We start from the raw sequence: 21098 nt of genomic DNA on the forward strand, positions 1-21098 counted from the left end.
CAGCCTGCAGCACAATCCTGCGTAGGTCTACTCAGAAGCAAGTCCCACTGATTTTCATTGAGGCTTACTCTCAGGTACGTGGTTATAGGGTTGCAACCTAATACAGGCCGTAAGATCTGTCTGTGCAGAATTTTAATTCTGTTTCAGAACCCAAGCTCTGTTGAGAATGCAGGAGTTTACTTCCTGAATGTGGTTTTGCATTTTGCTTCCTCGTTGTCAGAGGAGGAGAAGAAGCCAAGGGCTGTGTGAAACCAACGTGTGTTTACTAAATATTTCACATACTTTCCAAGGAGATGATGTGTGGAATGCATGCTTAATGGCGTGGGGAGCAATTTTCATATAAACCAATCTGTTGTCTGTTAGATTGTGCGCAGTCCCCAGGATGTGAGGCCTCCTCTCAGGTAAGCCCGTATATAATCGCAGCCAAAAGTTAACTCTGTGACTGTTGAGTTGGAAGCATCCTTAACAAAGCCCGTTCCAAAATATCAACAGGCTGAAATTTCATAGCTGCAGGCAAAAAAAACAAAACAACCCCCTCTTCTTGAACTGAAATGACTCCAACAAAACACGAGGCTGTGAAACTAGAAATTCAGCTTACAGTTTGTTTAATGGGTACAATTAGAAGCGCGTGGTTTTGTTTTTTTTAAAAAACGGAAGGGTGATTTGCGAGTCCATCAGCTAAGTAGAAATGTTTATAAATGATTAGTTTGATTTGCCTGGTGCCTTTATAAACCGGAGACTGCAGGCAGCTGGGAAACGGCCTAGAGCCTTGAACAGGGAACAAGACAGAGAAAGGCGCTCAGAGAAGGGAGACTGAACGGCAGCCAATTGGGGCAGCTAATCCACAGGCAATGCCGCAGTGCTGGGCAAGCCCTGAACAACCCCATGTCATTCCTTCTCCCCCCAACCCGCCCCATGCCTTTATCTCAGGGGGCCCATCAATCAAACTGACCTTTTGTATTCCTCCTAGGAAGAAATAAAAAAGTTTGCTTAATTAAAAACCTGTCTTTTCTTCACAAAAGCAGAGAAAAACAGCCACGCTCTCCTGACTCAGAAGGAGAGCCGAGACGCCTGATCAGGTCTTGCCCTGACAATTCAGCCCCCTGTTCAGAGCAAATGATGGCTGAGTCGCCTGCTCATTCAAGTGGATGTTGTTTGCTCAGTAGAACATTCTCTCTATAAAGAGCTCGACGAAATGAAAGGCTTGCAGTACGCAGGAAGGAGACGAGGGACAGAATTTTAGGGGCAGATGGAGTTTCTGGGCAAACTTTTTTATTTTTTCTTCTCCACCAAAACGAGCATAGCAAAATATTCCTTAACACACACACATACACACACCAGCAATATATTTCAGAAATGGAGAAGAGGGCCAGTAACATTTTCTAAGACTGTGTTGGAGAGGACCCACTTTCCTTAAATAAAGCACATGTGGAATATTTGCGTTTCTTTTCCCCTACAGATTACAGAAAGGTGCCTGAAGCCACTATCATCAATGAGAGTTACAGGTGCTGGCCCTCTTACCATCACAAGGAATGTCTCCTATCTGTGTTTGACGTTAGTGAGGCCATGGAGGTTTGCGAGAGTCATTCCCAGTGCAAAGCTTTTGTACTCACCAATCAGACAACGTGGACAGGTAATTAATGCCGGCGGACTGGAGTTACTATCATTCCCTCCTAGCAAGATGGCCAGTAAGCAATAAGATTGGCTTGAAATGGGCATCAGGGCCCTGTTCTCCTTTCAGAGCTCAAACATGCAAAATAAGAGGAAAGCGATTGGTCTGTTTGCTGCTGATGTCACAGCAGCCTCTAACTGCTGCATGGAGAGTGCCTTTCCTTCTTTTATTTTCCCTAGAAAAATCGCGAAAGCAAGGGGGTGGGGTCTCATCCACCTAGAGCAGGGGTCAGCAATGTGCGCCCATGAAGACCGTTTTACTGGCCCCCAAGCCCCCGAACCGAGCCGCCCGCTCAGCGAGTCCCCCCTGCGCTGCACTAAACCAGCACAGAGCAGCACGGGGACCCATGACTTAGAGGGCACCAGTTTCACTGAGCAACTTTTTATTTTCCCTGAACTCTTCAGCATTCCAAAAGTTTATGGAATGTTTCTAACCATCTTTGTGGGGGCCCATTTGCACAGCCACCTATGTTCCTGGCTTTCGATCACCTTTCGGTTCCCAGGAGTTCCATATAGCTGTTGAGCATAACAAAATCTCTCTTGGCAGTGTCCAGAGCACAACATTATGTTGCGGGTAGAAATTGTATTAAGTTTAGGCAGAAGGTGGAAAACAGCTGAGCAGCTGCAGAAGCAATCCTGCAAAATGCATTCCAGCACCTTGCCTTTATTGGTCGTCACGAGTGCCATAGAGATTAGTGTGTGTGCTAGATGACCGCTTCCAGCTGGATGAAATGTGAGCAGGATCTTCCTTTGACAAGCAGAGCATTCTGCCCTCCCATCTAGACATTGGCAGATGCGAACAAATGCTACTTTACTCAAAGGGAAGCCTCAAATGAACTCTGGGATCTTTGTGGGGATATACGTTAGAGGTCATGCATATTTCTGGTAGTCTTATTTAATATTAACATTAAAAAAAACCTCTTTCCTGCCTAGGAGAGGAACTTTCAAGGAATTAAACCCAATTAAAAACATGCAGGTTTGCACTGTTGAGGTTCATAGGGAGCTCCTATGCATTGCTACTTGGAAGTAACTATCGTTGAACTCGATGATGCTTATATCTAAGTAAGAGGTTTTCAAGATTGCACCCTAAATTATGCACAGTGCTGGAAACCTGCATAGCATGATATTTATTCCTAATTGAACATGAAACCTGAAATTTCAACATTTAGTATTATTTGGAATGCTGTTCTGAAATCTCTCATCCCATTCTTTGTAAGTTTTCACCCTCTGCAAAATGTGCTTCCGTTTTTCTGCCTCATTCTCAGGGCACTTCCACTGGGTGCAGCGTTTTGAGCTCACCTTACTGTTGCAAAGTGGCCATGGGCGACGTACATGTTCTCTGCAGCCTCCTTGACTCCCATCACTTCCTAATCTGAAAAAGCTCCAGTGTTGTTTTTTTTAAAATCACCGTTCTTCTTTGTTTTCTGCCTAGGTCGTCAGCTGGTCTACTTCAAGATGGGATCCACTTCCATTGCATCTGATCATGACAAGACGACCTACGTGAAAGTGGTCAGCTGAAAGCTAGCCTGACCTACAAGTCCAATTCTGTGCAAATTTACTCAGAAGTATCTCCTATGAAGTTCAGCAAGGTTTACTCTCCAGGCGGCATGCATAGGATTGCAGCCCTAGTTGCAAGCTAGTAAAATATGACTGCGGTCAGCACGCCAATGTAGAGACTGCTGTTGTACGCAAAGAAACTGAGGATGGGGAGGGAATTGCACTATATCACTCCTTCTAATCTGCAGAGCATGAAATCAAACCTTAAAAAGAAGAGACCAACATGACCAGGACGAATGTGCAATAGGATGACATTTTTAAGATGTGACTTGGAAGAAGCAGAATGAAATCCAAAATGTGATACACTGTGTGGCTATCTATAGGTTGCTAAAAAGGAGCAGCCACCTTTAGTGTGCTTTTCTCACTATGTATAGGGTTTGCGTAGGCTTTGGTTGGAAATTCTTGTTCATTTTCACAGGGAGTTTGGAACCTCCAGTTCAGATATTTATACAGGCAAGTACAATCACTGCAGCGTTGTTAAAAGCCTCTTTGAGTTCCAAAGCTTATGATGAAATCTCCTGGGAGACAATCGGTACTTCTGTTCATTGAACCAAATATGCAGGACCAAAAATTATTGTTGTCCTTGTGCGATGGAACGCTATAGCATCTGTTAAAGTTGTCACACATTCCCCCCCCCCCCCAAAAAGCTTGCATTAAGTCAGCTTAAATGGATATAAATCTGCATTATTTGCCTAAGAGGGGGAAAATGCAATAGTTCAAAAAGAGGACAACTTTTTAAAAAGATGATACATGTGCATGTTGCAGCAGGCATTGTTTTGGGGAAAACAATCCTCCTCTCTTATGTAGGAGAGAATGGAAATCTAATTGGTTAGTTGACTAAATGTTGCAGCCAGACTATCTACAAAGTCAAAAACATAGCTATTTTTGAGTTTGAAATAAACTAACAAGATGCTCATCATTGTGATGGAGGGAGGAAAAAAGAGCCGCTTGCTACAGAGACCCAATGTGTGTGCCTGTAATTAATCAAACAGACACACTGCATCTGTCTCTAGTCCTAACTGTGGCTATTTACTTTTCCCATACAAGTGAATGGGAGCCATGCTCTTGGATAAAGTAGAAGGGTGTAAGACAGCATTGAGGTTAGGAGCCAACCCTACCGTTATTGCTGTATAAAAGGAGGGAGATATTGTCCCAGCCTCAATCAGTTTTTGACAAATGCATCCTGCCTGCATTATCCCATATCACTTAATGGGAGCCATTGACAATCAAACCTGTCCTTATCTGCACAACACTCTTGGCTTCATCCCAATAGAACAGGATAGTGGAGTACAAAGAGGCAAAACCCAGGAACTGGTTTTTGGGTAAGCTGATCAGCAGCTGTCTTAATTTGAAAGCCTGTCCTAGTTTTGTTTGCTTATCTCAAAACCAATGAGTAGCATCATCTAGGTTCGTGTGATGTTTCATTACATTGGGCTAACACAGATCGTTTGTGTTGGGTGAATTTAAAAGGCTTGGATACTTAGGCTGAAATAATGGGCTTTCTTGGGGACTCGATCAGGGCCAGCTCTACTGTTTGACCCAGTGAGACAGATGCCTCAGGTGGCACAGTATATGCAGCCCCTGGCTATTCCTCCTGAGCCTCCCCAGCCATTCCACTTTGCCGCCACACGGCCTGTTCCTCATCAGACCTGCTACCTCAGGTGCAGCGAAGGCACTACTGCATCACCCAGTTGAAGCAAGAGTCAGCTGCCTGCCATGTTTGCTTCTGTATGTAGAATGCCACCTTGTACTCTGTGATAGGCAGCAAAATTCCCCAGGCCAGCTCTGACTCTGGAAGATGTTCTGGATTGCTGGTATCTCCAATGGATATGATAGGATCGCTCTATCATAGGGATGGGAAACCCGTAATCCTCCAGATGCGAGAGTTCAGCTTCCAAGGTAGTCTGTGGATGGGAGTTGGAGTCCAATCATAGCTGGAGGTCCACAGGCTCCCTATCCTAGCCTTCTAGGAAGCCATGTAGATAACTCATGCTGACCAAAGTTCTGCAAATGTACGTGTTCAGAAGAACACCTGAAGGAAAACGTTGCATCTGATTTCCGTATGTCGCATTGGGACTGCCACAGAGAAGTGTATCCCTGACACATCAGCAGAGCCGCTATTCAAAAAGCACAATTTTTCAGTAGTTGCTACAAAAGATGCATTTCTGCTACTGGATCTTTTGCATTCTGAAGGTGCTGCTTTCCTGTTTTTAAGAACAAATAACCTTTGACAGCAAATGAACCCGAGCCTTAATAAATGCAATAGAAATAGCAAAATCTTTTTTTTTATAAAGGCAAAGTGTGTCTAAAAATATGCTTTCAGTGAAAGCAAGCGAGAAAATGTTTAAAAGTGACAAATGTCATACTGTTTTCTAGTTTGTACATTCAGAATCTTTTGTACTTTGGTTCTTAAATTGTTTATTTTTGTAATAAAAAGAAAGGAAATGGATGGACTTGTTTTTTTCGCCACTGCTGTGATTTAATCTCAATCCCTCTCTCTCTCCCCCCCCCCTGCTCTCTTTTGTTTTTGGATCTTTGATCCTTATAACTGATTTGCTCCAGAGCTATAGATTTGGACTGAAGGTACCTTAGGCTGCCTCATGCTGAAGCTAAGCAGGTTTGGGCCAGGTCAGTGCCTGGATGGGTGACCAGCTGGAACCACATGCATGCTGCTTGGGGTTCCATGATGGAATACAGGCAGGAAATCAATAAAATTGTCTTTGCTGTCTTTAATGGGACACTTCTATTCCCCTAACAGAGCTACAATTCACAAAAAGGTTTAAGAATTGATCCCTCTGCCCAGGGAACTCTGGAAATGTATAGTGGGGCTTGTAGTCAATGAAGTTCTGCAATGAAGTATACTAATGGACCTAAGTTACACACTTAGCGCTTGGACTAAAATTGCCAACCAAATGCTTTCACCACAAAAGTTATTCGTGGTATGATTATTTTCCACCTAGTCATTTTGACACGCTGGCACCCTATTTGCAAAATTTAACAATTCCAAAATACAGACGCGCTTTCACTTACGCAAGATTGAATTTTCTGCCTTCGGCTGTACTTCAGGGTCGATTTCAAAAGATTCTGCTGGAAAAACGGTTATGTCCATGTGGAGATGGCGGTATTGAGTCAGTGGCTCATGTGCTTCTGGCTTGCACTCTTTATAAAAATTTGAGGAGGGTTCTTTTTTTACCCCTCTATTATTGTCCATGCCTGGTCGCTCAACCATTGCTACTGTGTCCTTTCTTCTAGCAGATCAAGATTATCAGGTGACAGTAAATAGTAGCTATTAGGATAAGATCTATTATTTGATAATTGACGTAAACCTCCAAAATGTATTATGGTATAGTTTAAGTTTTATTGCTGTGGCTAGTGGCTGATGGAAGTAAAGATTCTTCTGATCTGAACCTAAATTAGTCATATCAATGGATTCCAATGGGTCTACTCTGAGTAGGCCTGGCATTGGACATAACGCATAGGCTCTCTGCAACACCGTATCAAACCCCTTGCCCACTGTGGCATAATGTAAGAGATGGCAGGATTAAACGGTAGTCAAACTTTGGTATGGTATGGTGCAGTGTAGTGGTTAGAGAGCTGGGGCCAGGATTGGGGAGAAACCTATGGAAACATGTTTTAGCTTGGAAACCTATGGGGGAAAAATCAGTATTTCCTTAGAATTGTCGATAGAGATCAGGTGCAAACACGTATTTGATGGACTCAAGCTGTTTCTTATTCCGGCCTACTGTGGTTCCTAGGGACATCAAAATATCAATGATGCCCATAGGAGATGTGCTGTAGATACCCCAGATTGTCAGAAGCTAATCCATTATGAAGAAAATTTGCAGCCTTTGGGTCTTTTTAGTTTATAGAAAAGGCAAGTAGAAGCCTATAAACTAATGCATGGAATGGTGAAAGTTTCCCTGCCACCTTTGGTTTTAATGTACTTATGTGGAAGGTTGTTATTGTTCATTTAGCTGTTGCTTTGAGTTGCTTCGGGCGAAAAAGGTGTCTATAACAAATTAAATTAAAATAAATGGATAGTCATTTTTGTCCTCCTCCACTAGAACTCAAGGACACCCTATTCAACAGAGTGCTGGATGGTTCAGGGCAGAGGACAGAAAATAATTATTCACACTGTGGGTAGTTAAACAGTGGAACTCCCTCCCACCAGAGGCGGCGATAGATGCCAACTTCGATGACTTTGAAAGAGGATTAGACACATGGAGGATAAGGCTATCAGTGCCTGAACGCCAGTAACTGGAAACTACATGAGGGGAGAGTGTAATTACACTCACTTCCTGCTTGTGGGCTCCCCACAGTCATCTGGTCAGCTACTCTGAGAGATGCTGGACTAGCTAGGCCATTGGCCTGATGCAGCAAGCCCTTATGTTTTGAGAAGGATCAGTTCAGTTGGTGCCCTCTGTGGCAATCACACAGGGTCCCCGGACGTTTCACCGTCTATTGATCCCTGTGCCACCACTTTATTTCTCGCTGCCACCACCCAGGCCCTACCTGGTACAATACTGAGTCCAGTCAGGGTTAAATTGGAACATAAACTTCTTTTTATTTATTGCAGTTTAACAAGTGTGTGGTTTCATAAACGGTATCGGTCAATTACAATCATAGGGTGCCTATCCAGACCTATAACTTCTGCTACCTGCTCTCACTCGCTAAACCACCTCGCAGATATTGACTTGTCTTCCTAGCTCCTAACTGTTCCTGACTCAGCTGATTTCGCTACACTAGCTCAACCTCCCCACAGACTCTATCCCAATTCACTCCCACTCCAACCAACTCCCAACAAACTCTCCCCTTTGCCCCTCCCAGAGCTGGTTTTATAGTCCCTCTGACTCCACCCCCCTGGGTTCTGATTGGGTAACCTGTTTAACTATTTCACCTCCAGCACTCTCATATGTTAACGTCACATACTCTCACTACAGAGCACTATATGTACAGGATTTATTTGTGGTTAAAAGTGGTTTTTTTTACATATATAGAAAAAAAATCATCTGTTTAAAGTTCTAGCTGGTTTATACATTTCCTTGGCTTTTTTTAAACAACTTCCTGCAGCTTCAAGGTAGGAAAATGAAAGAAGACACCAACTCTGCTCTAAACAATTGATCCTCGGGATAAAGGGGAGAGAAAATTCCTGAGATCGGAACACAGAGATATTATTTACAGAGAGCAAAAGGAACTGTCAACTTATGAAATGAACAATCTGGCGGGCAGCTTATCGAATGGGACAGGGGGAGTGGAGGGGAAGGTAAAGTTTTGTCTCTAAGAGGCAGTGTTCTTCAGAAATGTCAGCCATGCTCTGATGTGAAGGAGTTTAACTGAAAATTCCATTATTAGAAGACTGGGATATTCAGATGGTTGTGGAAGGGGGCATTTGGAGAAATTTGTTAATTTTTGTTTATTTCATAAAATCTGTATTACACTCAAATCCTCAGAGTACATTACAAAAAGAATAAAACAACGAAATTATAAGTAAAAAATTAGTAGCTATCTAAAACATCCCCCAAAAGATGGAAAAATAAGCTACAAATCAGATTAAAACATATGCCAACTTTTAAACGTCTGTATAGGCTTGTCTTAAATTTTTTTTAGCAAGCACCGAAAATGGTAGGGTGAAGGCACATGCCTGATGTCAATAGGCCGGGAATTCCAGAGTGTGGGGGCCACTACATTAAAATATTGATTTCTTACAGGTGTGGAATGGATATTATGCGGCACCTGTAGCAGTTCCAGTTCTCCTTGTCCCCCGAAGTGCCTGTAGTGCTTCAGTTAGGGAAGCCCTGCTCATGGGTTCTTCTTCTGTGTTCAGTCAACACACAAAGAGCAAGGATGAGTATGCTAGCTCTGCACCCTACACTTCCATGAGCTGGAGAGCATTCATCTGAGGTGGGGACCCTGCTGCACCCATGGAGGGTCCTGCAGGATGTACAGCCCTAATATTCCAGACTGCAGACAGTCACCTTCCAGCTTGAGGAGACGAATAGAGGCACTCCTGCGAGGGGGAGGGAGCTAGTGTGCTCATCCCCCGTTTCTCTCTTCATGCGACTGATTTAACACAGAAGACTAAAGAGGGCTGGAGCGCCATTCAAAATTGCAGCGCACAAATGGATTGCATTCATTAGTTTCAACGTTCTCCTCTGGTATCTGTTTCAGCTGCAATCACCACTCCTGAGCCACTCCATTCATCCTGCTTCTCTTTCTGTGGTCACAAAACCACATGCTATAGGTTAATGTTTAACAGAAGTCTATTTTCAAAACCAGTATCTTTTGAAAATAAGCTTGTAAGTTCAAAGAGCATTCAGCATGTCACAGACTTTGGGCTTCTTGTTCGTGGTTGTTTCTCTACTATCCAATTGGTGGTGAACTAGACCTATGCATTCATAGGTTTGCCCCAAGACTCTGTTGAGGGGGTGGGACAGGGGTCATACATGCACTGAAAGAGGGCCGGATCCTGGAACACCCTCCTGTCAGATGTCAAAGAGATAAATAATTATATGACCTTCTATAGACATTTGAAGGCAGCCCTGTATCAGGACACTTTTAATGTGTGATATTCTGTGGTGGTGTTGTTTTGTATATTATGTTGGAAGCTGCCCAGAGTGGTTTGGGCAACCCAGTCAGATGGGCAGCATACAAAAACCTTCTTCTTCTTCTTCTTCTTCTTCTTCTTCTTCTTCTTCTTCTTCTTCTTCTTCCTCTTCCTCTTCCTCTTCCTCTTCCTCTTCCTCTTCCTCTTCCTCTTCCTCTTCCTCTTCCTCTTCTTCTAGCCTTAGCCCTCCCTTGGTCTCATTTCACAGCAACTGACGCTCAGAGGCGTATTACTTCTCAAAAAGTGAAGTTAATAAACTAAGTGACGTAATGGAACAACTGACCAGGGATATGTCTTGCTCAGCACTATGGAAGTTGAGAGATGTAAGAAGAATTCTGTGGGATCAGGCCCATCTAGTCCAGCTTCCTGGTCTTACGTTGGCCAACAGCATCCCTAGGGGGGTGTCACAAGCAGGACCCAGGAACTCAAGGTGGAGTACATGATTTTCCTCCTATATCAAGGACTGGCTGGAAGCAGAGGAGTGGTGGGAGGCACCAGCTGGGGAACCTCCAAGAGAAACCCCAGAGGAGGAAGGCTCAGAGCTACGGGATTGGTGGTGGTGGAGGAGAGCTCTGAGGGAGAAGATTAGAAGGAAGGGCTGGATGCTGAAGGGGCAACAGGGTTTAGTGAGCTGGGAGAGCCTGTGACAGAGAGCCGCTCAGACTCTGAGGCTGAAGCAGAGGAGGGTTGTGTGTGTCAAGAGGCTGCTGCAGAATCCAAGGAGTCTTCTTCTCCTGCTGCAACAAGCTCCCCCCTGGTCTCCAAGAACACCAAGATAATGAGGAAGGCAGAACAAGGACAAGAGGTGCACAGGGACAGTTTGAGACTGCTTGAGAAACACCCAGGAGAGGAGGAGCCTTAGAGAGAGTGGAAGGCAGGGACCTTCAGTCCTGGCAACTGCTCTATAGGGGAAGTGTTGCAGAGTTGCATGCTGTTTCCTTGAATAAAGAGACTTCACTGACAACAGACTCTTTCTGACTCCAACCCTGACATCCCATTCATTTTACCCTCACAATGATCCTATTTGGTAGGTGAGGCTGAGAGAGAGTGAATGGCTGAGTGGGGATTTGAGTTCTGGTCTGCAAGGTCCTAGCCTGACTCTCTACCCACCATGTCACACTAGCTCTTTTGAATTGATCTTCCCCCTTCTCGTCTCCTTATTTCCAAGTGGTTGTGAAATCTTGCTTCCCATAGTGCATGGTGTGCTCAGCAGGGAGGCACTGCCCACAGCATCCCTGTGGCGATTTTTGCAGCCTTCCTCTGCTGATATTGAACGGTTGGCTGCGGGGAGTCAGGCCAAGCGATGTACCGCCATTGGCAGCTTTAGCCGTGCTGGAAGCTACACAGGATTTGCCCATAACAGCAGAAGACTAGCATCTTTGTATTCATGTGCGCGCACTACCTCCGAGGAGGATATGAGTGCTTGAAAAGCATGCTTCTGGCACAAGCTGGCAAACAGATCTAATCCTGCAGGTGATGTATAAAGGGAAAAGGGGAATAGAAAGTGTCAAAATAAGAAATATATCAGTCAGGCCTGAACAAAGACATGGTAGATGCTCGCTCCATGTGCTAAACTGGTTGTGGCTGCATGACAGAAACAGTACCAGAAATTCCACTCAGAGACTCAAGGAAGGATTAATTTTTAATTCCCCAAAGCCAAATCAGGATACAGCACAGCTCATGCTGTTTCAGTTCCCAGCTCCTTAAGAATTTCCTTCATTCCTTTTTGCAGTCCAGGGCTGTCTGTGTTTACACTCCTTTTGGTTCCTGAATCCTGCTGCTCCTCTCGGCTCCAATCGCTGGATACTTTATGCTCCCTGCATGCAAATAACACCTTGCTCAGACATCATTTTTAACTTGGCTACCCAGAAACCCTCCATCTGCTCCCAGCCAGTTTTTATTTTGTTAAACGGGTCCTCAAACTGCAGAAGCCCTTTTCTCACCTTGCTTATCCTTAAAATAAAATAATAAAATAAAAAGTGTTTCATATGGGTAGACAAAAGTAAATTTAAAACAGTGTTAATTATTTGTTTATTTGTTGCATTTCTATCCCATCTTTCACTCCAAGGAGCTCAAGGTACTACAATCATCTGCTGATGTTTGTTTCTAAATCTTTTGCTTTTAAGTTGTTTTTAACTAGTTACTGTATGGCTTTATATTGTTGTAAACTGCTGTGATGTATCTCTAAGCCACAGCAGTATATAAATGTTTTTTTCTAAATAGAAATAAATAAATAAGGTGGCATAAATGGTTCTTCCCCTGCCTTGTTTAATTCCCACAACAGTCCTGTGAGGTAGGTTTGACTGAGAGGCAGTGCCTGGCCCAAGATCACCCTGTGAGTTTCATGGCTGAGTAGGGAGGACCACAAAGTACTTCCTGTCCCCCTCTCTCTTCCTTTGCCCAGCATTGGATCTAGACATGCCTCCACTTGCTCCAGCTATTAGGCACATGCATGAAGCTGGTTATACTGTAAATATAAGTATTTTGCCTGCATAGTTTTTACTGCTGCCTTCGCTGTGAACCAATGTGTGATTATAAAGTAAGCAAATCTTATTTTTAAACTTGCTTCCCAAGTTGTTGCTTGAGTCTTTATTAAGTGGGGTACGAAAGGAGAGGAAGTGCACTTCATAGCTGGACTTGCTCAAAACAAAGTTTTACATTCCTATGTTTTAAATTTTGCTGCCAAGGATGGGATTTTAAAACTCCGTTCGACCCACACATGTGGGTGCCTGGAGGGATAAATTGCAGTTAATATATCCTCTCTTACCTATTAAAACCCATCCCACACATAATACATGGGAAAGCGTTCGGTATCTTTTTCTCTATCTCTCTCACACACTGTGCTATGCTCTTCATTCTGACTGGATATTTAATATGCTCTACAATGTATTTCGAGGGACGTGGGTGGCGCTGTGGGTTAAACCACAGAGCCTAGGACTTGCTGATCAGAAGGTTGGCGGTTTGAATCCCAGCGACGGGGGTGAGCTCCCGTTGCTCAGTCCCTGCTCCTGCCAACCTAGCAGTTCGAAAGCACATCAAAGTGCAAGTAGATAAATAGGTACTGCTCCGGCGGGAAGGTAAACGGTGTTTCTGTGCACTGCTCTGGTTTGCCAGGAGCGGCTTAGTCATGCTGGCCACATGACCTGGAAGCTGTACACCGGCTCCCTTGGCCAATAAAGTGAGATGAGTGCCGCAACCCCAGAGTTGGTCACAACTGGACCTAATGGTCAGGGGTCCCTTTACCTTTACCTTTACAATGTATTTCATCTGAAGACTTAAAGACATCACTACAATAGTATTCATGCTGCATTTTCTTACGTACCCAATGAGCTGTGCATACAGTATGTTGCCTCAGCATCCTTACAACAACCTTGAAACCCCAGTATCATTCTTTCTACATAGCAGAGTGGGCCTAACCATTACACTTCACTAACTAGTTAAAGTAGTAGGAATCTCCTATCTTTGTCCCAAACTGGCAAATGGAGAGATTCAGTTTTCAAGCTCATCTACACTTTTGCTTGACTCATATTTTGATCATATTGTGTACTAGTCAATTCCCCCGGGGACCAATAGCTTTCCTTGTTGCTCTGTGGCTGTGCCTTGCGAAAATCCGAACTCACCAGCAGAATCAGAATTTATTAGATATGCGGAAAATCTGAAGAAAGATTTTGTTTAGCCAAGCTTCAGTTCAACTGGTATGATTGGATTTTCACAAGGCACAGCTGTGGAACAGAGAGAAAAAGTTTTGGGCCCAAGGGAAATCACTCAGTGTGCAATATGATCAAAATATAGGTTAAGTGAAAGTGTGGACGAACCCTTGAATTCCTTCTAAAGCTGTAAAATCAAACTGAAGGTTTCCATTTTGTGATTTCATAGGAATGACGGGATTCCTCAGAGAGTGTTAGCTGGGCACAGTGGTGATGCCAGGGCAGGATTTGGGGTAGAAGTCTTGGGCTCCGCTCAGCAAAATTGGCAAGAGGGGGGGCTGACTGGCCACATTCCGAAGGAAGCAAAATAATGAATGTTACCATGTAAAGAAGTAGGCTGACTTTAGACCATTAAGTCCAGAGTCTAAAATTATCTATTGTACTATGTAACTGAACAAACTGAAAATATTTTGCTTGGCCAATGCATGTTTGACTATACAGTCCATTGTACACAGGACTTGGTCAGACAACCTCATTTCACTCGAATCCCAATAGCAGCATTAGAATCAGCCCAGTAAAGTCTGTTCTAACTGCATCTTGGGTAGAGATGGGTGAACCTGGCATTCTGTTGTTCTCAGCTGCTCATTTCCCCAACTTGAGTTCATATTTCCTCATCGGTTTGCATTTTTTTTTATTTTTTTATTTAGATCCTCCGGAAAATCCATCTGCATTTTAGTGCAAATTTCTCACAACATGTGTATGTTTGTATGCAATTTTGCCCACGTGCGCAAATTTTTGCAAAGGAACTTCAAAATAATACAATGCAATTTTGTATGTTATTTTTGCTAATATATGCATTTTTATGCATGCTACCTTAGTATATGCATTTCTGTAGACATTACTTGTCTGGACAACTGCATTGCAAAATTCGTAGAAGTGCAAATTCTGAAAGACAGCTGCGTTTTGGTTTGTGTGTTGTTCTGGAAAGCAGAACAACTTTGCGTTTTAATGTGAACTGAATTCTCCCCCATCCCAAGTCCCAACCACATACACACCTAATTCCTTTTTTAAAATGGAGATGCCAGGATGAATCTTGGGCCCTTTTGCATAGAAAGATCATGCTATTCTATGGAGCTGTGGCCTTTCTCATAGGCTGGCGTTTGCAATAACCATTTATGTTGATGCAGAGTGGAAAAAGAACCCTGTTATCTGAATCTATCCCAAAACATCTTAAATAAAATCTTCACATTCTCCCCCCCCCCCATTTTTACCTATACATGATAGTTTGTACTGCAGACAAAATATTAATGACATTTCAGACATGGTGCTGTCATTATATCTCTGATCTATTCAAGCTTAGGGTGATAAGATTTCATATTGCTGTCAAGCAGAAAGTCTTGGGCTGGGAACAGGGGGAGGCAGGGAGAGAGACCGGTGGAAAAGAAAATGGCAAATTTGCTATGTTTAACACATTGGAGGCCATCTGTATTTTATTCAAATGGGGTTATATATTTTGTGAGAATAAAAAACAGCTTCATGAGTCAGTGTGTGTATGGCAGTCGCTTGAATATCCCATAATGGGAAACATGTTTTAGCTTGGAAGTTGCAAAGGGAAATCAAATGTTTGAAGTGTCAAAGCTGGAGATACATAAAATATGCCTGACACCGTAGCTATTGGAGCCAAAAAGAATAAATCATTGTCTCAGGAAAGAAAACCCCACCAAGCTCTTGGCTGTAACACTCATTTTCCTACACTCAAATAAAATTACATACAACCTGATAATTTAACCAGACTTGTCAATGGGGGGAAATGATTGATTCCACAGGCATCATCTCTCTGTGCTTCGTTTTATAGGCAGGAGCATCAATTACATTATCTGAGAAATGAATTGAAATGCCCAAGGTCTCCTTTGTGAATCAGGAGACTAGGGGAAGGGGGTCTTAAAACACTAAGCTGGTTATTAAAAATGAAACATGGCAATGTTCCGTTATGGCCGGTTATTAAAGGTGAAAGTAGGCTGGTTATTAAAAGCAATGCATTTTGGTTATATTTCAAGAGAAGCAAAACCTGCAGGAATCTAGAAAGCTGCCTCATACTGAGTCAGATCTTTGGTCTACCTAGCTCAGGAGAGTCTAGACCGACTGGCAGTGGCTCTCTAGGGATTCAGGCAGGAAAGTCTCCCAGCCCAAGCTGGAGATGCTGAGGATGGAAACTGGGACCTTTTGCATGCAAAACAGATGTTCTTCTATTGAGCTATGGCCCTTCCCAAAAATGCATAGACTGCGTCCATGCAGGAGGTCTTGGGTTTGCATCCTGACATTTCCACTTCAAAGGATTTAAGGATCCTGAGAAAGATCCCTGCCTGAGACTCTGAAGAGCCGCTGCCGGACTAGATCCGCTGTAGCTGACATATGTTCTCCAGATGTTGTTGTACCACCACTCCCATCAGCCCCAGCCCACATGGTCAATAGGCAGGGATTATGGGAGTTGGAGTCCAACAACATCTGGAAGGGACCACATTGCCTATCCTGAGCTAGATAGAGCAATGATTAAATTCAGACAGATTCATAGGTTCATGGTTTAGCCAACAGCTCATTAACTGCTGAAGGTTTGCTCCTGAGTCAGTTCAGTCCTTTATGACAGGGCCAAGAAAAAATTACTCTATGAAGGGCCAGTAACCCATGGGAAGTGTCAATTGGGGCTGGCATCTGACAGTGGATGAGGCTATAGGCAATGGGGGAGGGAACCAAAACTGGCAGTGGCCTCGACATCTATGACCCTCCCAAAAATGCCCACCCCACCCCACAAAGTTTCTTCCAAGCTTAATTTCAGCACTTAGATTGGTTTATAATTAACTGTTGATGTTCTCTGCTCTTTCACGTGGTGTTTAACATTAGATGACATGAGTAAAGTGTTTAGTTGCAAATCACCATTTTGAAGGCAGTTGTCTTTGGAGGTTTGTTTGTTTGTTTTGTTTTGGTTTGGTTCTCAGCCACAGTGGGAGAAAGACGCACATATGAGCCTCTCTGAGAGAAAAAACAGCCATAGGCTAATGGAGACTGCAGGGAGAGAAAGATCTTTGATTTTAGGTTTAGAGTTTCATAATATTTATAAGAAGATATTAAACTTATGCTTGGACAAGCATATGTCTTTTAAAACTAATTGATTGCTTTATGTTCTGTTTTGAAAAAGTTCTGTGAGTAAAAAATTGAATTATCTTTATGGGTCTGGACAATGTTTATTCCAAGAGGAGTCAGTTTTTATGCATCCTATTGTTTAAAGCTGCACAATATTAATATCTGCAATAAGGAAGACCTCTACAGGCGCTCATGTGGCTACCCATTGGCAACCTATGGATTGAACTTTTTCTCTTGTGTGCTGCTGCTCTGATTAAATTTGCTCCCAACTCCCATTGCTTTTTTTAAAAAGGAGGAAGCTCAACTATATGGGAGCTATGAGAAAATCTCATTGCAACTGCTTTTGATTCTCAGACTTTGCCTTTGACATACCATGCACAACACCAACCTAATGGAGGGTGTATTCCTGCCTTGAATGTGGAGGCACAGAAGGAAAAGTAGGTACCCTAACACTAGTGAACCCAACTGACAGGCGCGGTGTGTGTATGATAACAGATAAACTGTGGGTGACTGATTGTTTAGATATACTTAAGGACTGAACCAACCGCAGCATTAGTCACTGTACAGAAAGCATGTTCTGTCACCCACATGCCCATAACATCCTGTGTTTCTGTACATTCTTTGAACCTGCTTGTATTTATCGTGTAAATATTCTGTATCAAATGATAAATGAGCAGAGGTTGGGGAAAGGTGTAGGATGAGACATCGGCTGGTTGGGCCTTCACCACAGTGCTAGTGTTAGCAAAGAAACTTAAATAACGTGAATGGAATCCAGGGGAAAATAATTCAGATAACACTTTGCTGAGCAGACTGAACAAAGGGAGTGTATAATTTGAGGAGAAAGGAACAGAGTTTTTATCTTTTTTTAGTTTGGGCCTTGTACACAACAGGAGGACATTCAACCAAAAGGATACAGGAGGAAAACTATGCAGCCAGAGTGTGTTACCTCAGTGAAGATCATGTCATGATACCTTCAACCATCTCCCTCTTTGCAAGTTGGCTTTAACCCTGACAGTGTTAACCCTTAAGTTACCAACTGAATGATCCCTGATGTTGCACTTTCAACAGGTAAAACAGCCTTTGCAAGCTGAAGGTCACAGTTGCTCACATTTGAGAACCTGGAAGCCCCTACCAGTCAGAGTGGGCTAGATGGTGAATAGTATGACCTTGCAAAAGACTGTTCCTAACATTCCCCGCCACCTCCCCAAAATGGTCTGTTGCCAAGCTAGCTCCCATCCTGTTCTCATGGGTGTCTGCCTCACCCCAACTCCAGGCTCTAGATCAGGGGGAGCCCCTATGTTGGACTGAGTGGAATTACTCAGTGTCTATACTGCTGATACCACTAAGGTGCACCAGAAGTGGTTTAGTCATGCTGGCCACATGACCCGGAAAGCTGTCTGCAGACAAACGCCAGCTCCCTTGGCCTGAAAGCGAGATGAGTGCCGCAACCCCATAGTCGCCTTTGACTGGACTTAACCATCCAGGGGTGCTTTACCTTGACCTATGATAGCAGTAGTTTCTGAATACCAGTTGCTGAGAATTGCAAGTGGGGAGAGTGCTGTTGTGCACGGGTTCCACTAATGGGCTTCTCACTGTGACAACAAGATGATGGACGAAATGGGCCTTTGGCTTTTTCCAGCAGGGCTCTTCTTAATTTCCAGTACTCAGTGGTTTTATTTGTTTGTTTGTTTCTGGAGGTGTTGTACATTCAACAAAATGGACATTGTGCATACCCTTTAACTCAGGGGTTGGCAAGGCATACTGGCCATGGGCCTAGGGGCCAAATGTGGCCTCTCCCCAGGGATACCACCCCTAGAGGAAACTAAAGCAATCAAAGGTCTGATCCAGGAAGCCCCTCATTCCATTCTGCTCTTAGGATCACAGTTCATTCTGTTTCCGACGGCTGAAGTCAATATGAAAATAGGACTTGTATTCCAAGACCATAGCTTGCATACTGTGAGCACGCAATTTGTTTTTCTTTGGCATTGACTGATTATTGTTTTTAAGCCAATCCTTTGGTGTATAAACCGCCCAACCTTCCTAAATGAAGATTAGAGAGAAATAATTACATAGATACAAATGGAATTAACCCAGGTTGGAATTTATCAGGACGCTTTGAAGGTAACACTCCCACATCTGACTAGGATTTTAAAGCACTTAGGAATGCCCACATAAAACAGGCTGCCAACAGAGAAAGGGCTCCTCCAATTATTTCTCCAGCAGGTGCCAGGGATTTGTTTTTGGGCCCATCGATGGTAGGAAACTTCACCTCACCACCTGGTAGCTGCTTCTTAAACAATGAAGGCAGGGAGTGCGCAAAAGGGCACATTCTTTCCCAGCACCCATAAAGCGATCCTGGAGACACCTTTTACTCTGAACTGTAAAAGTGAATCCATCTGCTGTAGTTCCTTTCAGCTTCTCATATTCTCAATCTTACGCTGATGCAATTAGTATGTTAAAAACCTTACACGTTAGATCTAATTATGCATTTCATGCCAGGGAGAGTTTGGCACTGGAGGTCCAGGGAACTACAAATGTATTATAGGGCACACAAGGGTGAAGTTGCAGCTGCCTCCAGATGACCTGTTGATTGAACATTTGATTTGTTTGGGTGGAGTTTAAATGACATTGCACCAAAGAAATGTTATCTCACACTTTCCAGTACAATTCCTTGTCACTTTCCTTACTGCAAAACAAAACCAAAACCTGCTTTAGGCAGAGCAGGGGAGCTCTGAATCAACATTCACTGTGCAGCTTGAATGTGTTGATTTGTGACTAAACCTCACCCCAAAATAGCAACGGTCAGGAAGTGCCAATGACATTGTATTTTGGACATAACTTATTTTGGCACTCCCTGTCCTGCCTCCGCAAGTTTGCCCCTGCTCACTTTTGAGAATGCAGACATTTGTGATGAACAAACTTTGCAGAACATGTCAAATGTGTAGCCAGTCTTTGGACGTGCCCAATTTGCAGGTTCAAGGTCTGCAGTAATTAAGCAAGTCAGGGTCCTAGGAGTGAATTTTTTTATGGGAATCCATGCAGACCAACTGAATTTCTTACAAATATTTTTGGCTTTACTTCACACTATCATTTATTATTTTTTTAATGATCATAGAGAGAAACAGTCTTATCAGAAACATTGTGGGCAAAAAATCTTTATCCACTCAGCTTTCCAAAGTCTAGCTGTATTTACTGAAAGTTCAAAAGGTGCAGTTATATTCTCCCCCCGCTCCAAACTGCCTCTTTGAAAAATAGCCATTTATTCCAGCTTGCTGAAATGAGAAACATGCTCTTAGTCTACAATTTCAAACCCCCAAATTGCCAACTTTGGGATTTTATCTAAAGGGCTGATGGTTAACGGTTTGCATTTGCTTTCCCAGTTAAATCTCGTCTGCCCCCTGCAGAAATGTCAAAATTGGAAAATGAGAGTGGCCACAGGATACATTTTGCCCAGTTGCTCATTTCCCAGGGATAGAATGGTTGTAATGAGTACTCATTTCTCTGCGTCGTACAAGTTCCATCATGAATCTGCACTGTAAAAGTAGCTATTAAAATTTATGGGTGGAAGCAGTCCTTGGAATGGTGTGTGTGTGCGTGTGAATGCATTTTATTTATTTCTTTGTTTAAAAGTGTTTCTAAACCACTTAATATTCAAGCATCTCAAACAGGACCATAAAAACAGAGATGTAACATGAAAACCAATAAAGCCATGCTCTACAAACACATAGAAAACAGGAATTCCAATATAATAACAGGCGCCCGTCTTACAGGTCAGGGAAACCTGGGATGAAAAGATATGTCTTTTCAAGTCACATGAAGCAACTGGTGGTTGATGCTTCACATATGGCAGAGTGAAGTGGATCCCACAATGCAGGGACAATGGTTTACAATCCTGTACAATCCAGGGTTGTAAAGACTGCGGAGAGAATAATTGGGTGCACTCTTCCCACCTTGGATCAAATCTATGCTTCCAGGTGCCATAAGAAAGCTGCAGAGATAGTGCAGGATAGTGCACACCCCAGAAATGATCTCTTTCAGCTTCTGCCTTCTGGAAGAAGGTATAGGGTTATAAAGACTAGGGCTAGCCGCCTGAGGAACAGTTTCTATCCAAATGCGATTTGGGTTTTAAATGCAGTGTAAGCTAGTCTCTATGGGAGTATATTGTATTCAATTATGGGGTATCAGAGTTTTTAAGGGGCTAACCAGGCTGGGATAGCAGGCTTGTTAGTGTTTGAATGTCTGATGTAGATTTTTTCAATTTCGTTGTTCTGTATGGGACAATGACAATAAAGATTATCGTATCGTATGGTGGAAGATGCCTTTTTTGGGTCACCCCCTCTGTGATATCCTATAGACCTTAGTGTAAAAAATTATCCATAGGATCCAAGGGATCTTACAGGTCTATAATTGAGTTGTCTGTAAGTGTGTGTTTGTATTGGTGTGTGTATGCCCATACGCTTCTGTTGCATGTGTGTATGGTG

The 21098-nt window shown here is 43.2% G+C and overlaps 1 protein-coding gene across 1 annotated transcript in view; it reads left to right on the forward strand.

Annotated features, from left to right (window-relative positions):
* The window catches only part of PKDCC (protein kinase domain containing, cytoplasmic), a 43300-nt gene extending 39063 nt beyond the window's left edge, over window positions 1-4237 (forward strand). Inside the window, exons 6-7 of the mRNA XM_081854792.1 lie at window positions 1460-1633; window positions 3104-4237. Coding sequence (XP_081710918.1) covers window positions 1460-1633; window positions 3104-3189 — 260 coding nt within the window. The 3' untranslated portion in view covers window positions 3190-4237. The remainder of the gene's footprint in view (window positions 1-1459; window positions 1634-3103) is intronic.
* Window positions 4238-21098: the final 16861 nt, after the last annotated feature.

The sequence above is a fragment of the Podarcis erhardii genome (assembly GCF_964252035.2).
Source record: "Podarcis erhardii genome assembly, chromosome: 3".
Taxonomy (NCBI): Eukaryota; Metazoa; Chordata; class Lepidosauria; order Squamata; family Lacertidae; genus Podarcis; species Podarcis erhardii.